Genomic DNA, 5,745 nt, shown 5'->3' with positions numbered 1-5,745 from the left:
GTCTGGTTAGGCAAGCACAGGGACCAGTATAATCCCACGAGCTGAACCAGCCCCGCCCCTCCCCCCAAAAAGAAAGACTTCTACTTCAAAAGAGAGTAAGGATAGGAATCACTGAAATGACCAATTTCAAACAGTACCACACTAGGTGGGAGCTGAGAGTTCTGGCAACTGTGTGACTGGGTTATCACTATTGTCAGTGCAACTGACCACAGGCCTCCTTCAGGTGGGATGGGATGGGATGAGCGTGCTTAGCTTGCTCAGTGAGAGGCAAGCGAGCTCAGGCAGAAGCCAATCTCTCTGAGCTTCTGGTTACGGACAGCAAAGGAGCCCACAGTCTCACCTTCATCTCCCTACACTGCACGACCTCACACTATATTTGAGTGACCCTGGCATGACGCACATCAGTGGTCCTTTCTACAGTGACCCTTGGGCTTACAGAGGTCAATTTTTCTTGTCTACTGGCAAAACAAAAACTTATTCCAGACTGATCTAATGACCTCTGTGTCAGACTCCTAGAGAGCTGGTGATTATAGGCACTGCAACTGTCCGGCCAGCAGTTCCTCTACTTAAGCATCTTCCATCTCGGGCCCCTTTCTCCATCACTCACCCTTGGGCCTTACTCAGATCTCCTTAGAGAAGCAGAGCTCACTGTCCTTGTTCACAATGATGATTTTATCAATCTAACGAGTTTTAAGACCAACCACAATCAGCTTACTGAGAGTAACTGACTCACAGCAACTGTGAGGCATATAATGCTAACATTCTCCCACTCTCTCTTTTTTAACAGAAAGCTTCAATAGCTCAAGATACTCATTTTAATGTTATTTCTCTACTCAAGTTCAGTAAATGACACCTTAAAAAAACAAATCTACATCTTAAATTTTTTGCTTGAAATACAAATGTTTATCAATAAAACTTTGAAAAAAAAAAAAAAGAAATACAAATGTTGAGTTTAGCTGATGAGACTTGAGCCAAGTCCTAGACACAATGTCTGTCTCACCCATTTGTCCCAATGGATTCCAAAGGAGGAAGAGGCTAAGAGGCATCTAGACTGTTTGAATCCAGTCACACAGAGTTTAGCAAATGACAGTCTGGTTCTTCTTGAACACGACTGCCCCAGTAAAGCCAGACATGTTGGCTGCTGAAGGTGGAGATGGCTAAGGTGAAGATTCTGACCTGCACGTGCTATTCTGTCAGACGTGTCCACGTGATCTCCAAGCTCCCACATTTGCTGGGAGCTGGGAATGCGGCTAGGGGCTGACCCAGTTTTGCTCCACTTCTGCTTTACAGTCGTAGCTCAGACCAGTTGGGAACCAGTAGAGTCCATGCCCCTGGCAGCCTGCTTAGCCAACCAGTGCTTGTATCTTTTGGTCTTGGGCCTCTCAAAGTTCACCACTGACATAGGAACTCTCACGGTGTCCAGCCCATTTACCTGAACATAAAATAAACATCCTTAGAGATCAGTTAGACAGGTATTAGCTAACACACTCTGTCTCAATGTTTTAGGCTAGCTTTTCTCCCAGTCAGAGCAAGGAATAAGGATGACACTCACCGTCACTTCACACCAATACTCGCCCCACCGTGTGATCGGCTCCTCTGGTAACTTCAGGGTATGTGGGGCAACCACAACGCCAAGCTGCAAACATCAGCCAAGTGAACTCTCATGGCTGCCACTCTGGGCAATCAAATAAAGACAGCTGAGTAATTTCCTGGACAAGGAAGAGTAAAACTGGAGTTTCCTCTTGCTGACCCGATGGGAAAGTACAGACCTCCACAGGTAGGAGCAGAGGAGCTCAGTCCTAACTTCTCAGAAAAGGAAGACTCATACAGAGAAAGGGGACTTGAGACCAAAAATCACTTAATCCATGAAGGTTAACAATTCGCCCCCCCCCGGGGGGGGGGGCAGGGAGATGGCTCAGTAGAATAAGTGCTTGCCTGGCAAGTGCAAGGGCCTGAGTTCAAACCCCAGTACTGCCAAACATGCACACGTGCGCACGCACACGCACACACACACACACACACCCAAACCTCCCCCCTGGGGGATGCTACCACCTGGCTCTCTTTAGTGAGAGAAAACAAATGGAAATCACCACCTTTCCCCATCAGACTTTAAACCGTGCGACTCTTCTTAATCCTCAGCCATTTCCCTCCCACCACGATTCCCTGCCTTAACTCCATCTGGACAATCATCCCTCTTCCTAACAAAGGAGTCAATTCCTGGCACCTTCCCAGGGACAGCTTCCAAGCTCATGGGTGTGGTGATATTTTGAGAAAACTCACATTCTTGAAGAAGTGGCGAGCAACTATTTCAGAGTTCAACTCCCATTTGACGTTGTTCTTCATTCCCACTTCCAGGTGACAGCTTCTCAAAAACTTTACTGTCTGAAAGAATTATAAATAGAGTTGGGTCAGTTAAGAGTCAAAGGAAACAGAATTCTAAGGACTGAGAGTCACAGCAAAGGGCATAACTCCTGCTGCCCACAACTAAGAAAACAGATGGTAGGCTGGTGAGATGGCTCAGTGGTCTAAAGCATCTACTTAGAACAAGCTTTGCAAGCACAGGGACCGCGGTTCAATCCCTCAGCACCACATGCCAGCCAGCCCTGCCCCCACCCCAGGTGGACTGAGCTGGCCACACACACACACACACACACACACACACACAACTAATAAATAAATAAAATTTTTTAAAAAAAGTTTAGAAAACAGATGGTACGAGAACAGTCTATCTCAGTGTTGATATGGTATAAAGATTTTAGCAATACTTGGGGTAGCATGTCACCTACATCTTATTCCTAAACAAAGAGAAAGTGCAGGTCTCAGTTATAGATCACAGTGAAATGCCTTTCATAAGACTGTTTTAACCCAATTCTGGCCCTTCAATCCCATATCACATTAATGGCTCTTGCCTGATTACAGAATGATGTTCATTAGCTAAAGATTCAAGACATTTTGCACACCTTGTTTCAATACCCTTTGCAAGTTTTCTAATACACAAATTCTCTGCTTTAGCTAATTTCATCTACTTTCTATGTTTAAACATACCTTAAACTTCTCTTATTCTCCCTTAACATTTTTCCTGTCCTCCTGACTTACTCAGAGCCTACTGACCTCAGAAGGCCTAATTTAATCCCTTTGAAAGTCCTTCCTAACCACCCCAAACCCAGTATGACCCGTGTAAGTCTTATCACTTACTGCTTCCAGTTTGCTGCTTAGCATGTGTGTATGCTGTCCCCAACTTGTTTGTCAGTATCCCACGGGTCCCTGATACCTAGACTGGACAATCCCTCAATAAGCGAGAGCAGGTCAGGATTGCCAAGAAGTCTCCACACCAGTTATCTAGGACAGCCACAACACTTTTTTTTTTGTGTGTGTGTGGAACCGGGGATTGAACTCAGGCCCTTGCACTTATCAAGGAAGCGCTTATTCTACTGAGCCATCTCCCCGGGCCAACAACACTTCTTTTCCTCGCCCTTGTGTGTGTAATTAGATAGAAGATGTCAAAGAAATCAGGGAGACTCTCAGTCTAACCTTTTTATTTATCGGTTAATAAGTTCCATTTCTACTTACCGCCTCACCTGCCTTGGTCTGCAATCTTGCTAATTTTCCTGCTTGTCTCAGCTAAAAAAGTTAAAGATAAAAATAAGGAAAAGAAAAATGAGACCATGTTAAATGATACCAAATTTACTGTGGTGGCTATAGACTGGGGTTTTAGATTTCTGGTCTTTAAGTCTCTATTTCATTTTCAAACTAAATATCAAAGTGAAGGAATTGCTAGAAGCAGTCTTATGTTGTTTGATTCTTACAACACCTTCCCTTTGAGCTTACCAATTTCTCCTCTTCAAACAGCTTCTTGTTTTCGGGGGATGCATATACAGCCAGTCCCTGAGAAAGGAGTTTGTTACGACCCACTGATTTCGTCACCGAGACCAGGTCACCCCTGACTCCAAGTTCTGCCAATGAGAACAACAGAGACACAGAGAGCCAAGTGTGACCCCTAGCACCACCAACTACGGAGGGGAAGATGAACAAAGAGACAAACACTACTTATTTTCCTACAGTGTTTGTTCTTCCAAAGATTTTATTCCATACTCACTAGGAAGAACACTGTGGGAGACTACTAATTAGGTTTTATTTATTTATTTATTTATTTGTGTGTGTGTGTGGCCAGCTCAGCCCACCAGGGGGCGGGGCTGTCTGGCATGCGGTGCCCGCAGTCCCTGTGCTTTGCTAAGCTTGTTCTAAGTAGGTGCTTTAGACCACTGAGCCATCTCACCAGCCCGCTAATTAGGTTCTTTAGAGCCCGACAGAGAAATGTATGGAGCAAAAAGTTGTGCTATCAGACACTTTCATGCACTGTGACACAAATTGTCAGACCTCTACCTAAAATCGTGTAGCAGTCTTAACGTTTTATATTTCCATACAGGAAGCCAATGTCACCACCACAGAACTTTTTCTTTTATTTTCTTTTGAGATAAGGTCTTGCTATACAGTTTAAGCTGGCCTTGAGCTCACTTCGTGGCCCAGGCTGGCCTGAAACCCGCAGCGATCCTTCTGCCTCAGCGTCCCTGGGTGCTGGGATTACAGGAGGGCGCCACTGCGCCCGGCTATCACGGTCCTTTTTATAGCTTTCTTTTCACATACAGCTCACCATCTCCACAAAGTAGAAAAAGCAAACCAGTGGGGTGAAAGGAAAGGGAAAAAGTGACACCGAGGAGCAGCAGCCTGCGGTGAAGTGCCTCTGGTCAGGCCCTACCGTCCACAGACTGCGTGAGGATGAGCTCCAGGTTCTCCTTGGGCCGGTGTTTCGTGTCCTCCACTAGCCGGTAGACCCGGTGTCGCCGGCGCAGGCGCGGCTTCCGGCCCTCCCCAGCCAGCGGCACCTTCCACCAGCGCTCTACGATGACTGTGCCCTGTATCGAGGAGGCTAAGATAAGTGAGTCCCACTCTCTCCGCCCGCCATGCCCGCTAAACCCCAAGGAAACACCGCAACCCCGAGGCCAGCCCCCCAAGTCTCAGTCCCAGCAAGAACTGCCTCACCCAAGCCAAGGATCCCATAACCCAAACCCGGCCCTCACCCAATGGTGAGAAAGGCTGAAGTCGCGCCCCAGGCCTCCTCCGAGGCGCTGCCAGAGCGGCTCCCGGGGTCCTCCTCGCTGCAGCAGCTCAGCGCCCCGCCGCAGCAGAGCTTTGCCGGGGCACGCCAGCATGGCTGCCGCCATGATGCCGGGACGGAGAGCTACTCGAGGAAGGACCCCGCGCCGAGAGTCAGGAAGGACCCCGCGCCGAGAGTCAGGAAGGCCCCGCCGGGGCTGCCCGCGGCGCGCCTGAGCCGGCCCGCAGTGCCCGGGCTGGAGCCGAGGGGAGAAGGGGTGTGGCTAGGTGGCCCGCTGCGTCCTACTTTTTCTCCTGCCTTCAGTAATGCTTCTTCAGTAGTGCACCAATTTCCACAAGGAATGTAAACATGTATTAATAAAAACAAACAAGCCAGTATGAAAGCCTGTTTGGCAGAGAAGACCAGAAAGAGGCTCTGTGCTTCTACATAAGTCACCTTTAGGATCAACACACTGTCCGACTGTTGTTTTGGCTTTGAGGACGCTAGTTTTTTTCACAGTCTCCTTTATTGATTTATCTTTTCTCCTCACTTTCCAGGACTCACTCAGTCTTTGACTTTTACTCTGCTCAGTGTACACGCTCCTCATCTAGTCCTGGCTTGCAATGCTATATCTATACCAGTGATTTCCA

At 47.7% G+C, this 5,745-nt stretch overlaps 1 protein-coding gene across 1 annotated transcript; it reads right to left on the bottom strand.

Annotated features, from left to right (window-relative positions):
- Positions 1–945: 945 nt before the first annotated feature.
- On the bottom strand, positions 946–5,253 carry Mrpl9 (mitochondrial ribosomal protein L9). The gene is made up of 7 exons (XM_012514986.2): positions 5,079–5,253; positions 4,757–4,913; positions 3,829–3,953; positions 3,571–3,621; positions 2,281–2,382; positions 1,553–1,636; positions 946–1,432 (listed from the first exon to the last, which is right to left on the bottom strand). Exons 1-7 carry the CDS (start codon positions 5,220–5,222, stop codon positions 1,298–1,300), a joined length of 798 nt encoding a protein of 265 aa, XP_012370440.1. The 5' UTR covers positions 5,223–5,253; the 3' UTR covers positions 946–1,297.
- Between the last annotated feature and the right edge of the window lie 492 nt (positions 5,254–5,745).

The sequence above is a fragment of the Octodon degus genome, unplaced genomic scaffold (genome assembly GCF_000260255.1).
Source record: "Octodon degus isolate 3935 unplaced genomic scaffold, OctDeg1.0 scaffold00048, whole genome shotgun sequence".
Classification (NCBI taxonomy): Eukaryota; Metazoa; Chordata; class Mammalia; order Rodentia; family Octodontidae; genus Octodon; species Octodon degus.
Note: the sequence above shows the minus strand (reverse complement) of the source record. Positions and strands in the feature narration are given on the sequence as shown.

Coding starts and splice junctions, on each gene's coding strand:
- Mrpl9 (XM_012514986.2), bottom strand. CDS start 5,222: ATGGCGGCAGCCATGCTGGCGTGCCCCGGCAAAGCTCTGCTGCGGCGG. Junction 2,383..3,570: donor AGACCAAGGCAGGTGAGGCG/GTAAGTAGAAAT, acceptor TAATTCTTTCAG/ACAGTAAAGTTTTTGAGAAG. Junction 1,433..1,552: donor AGTATTGGTGTGAAGTGACG/GTGAGTGTCATC, acceptor TTTTATGTTCAG/GTAAATGGGCTGGACACCGT.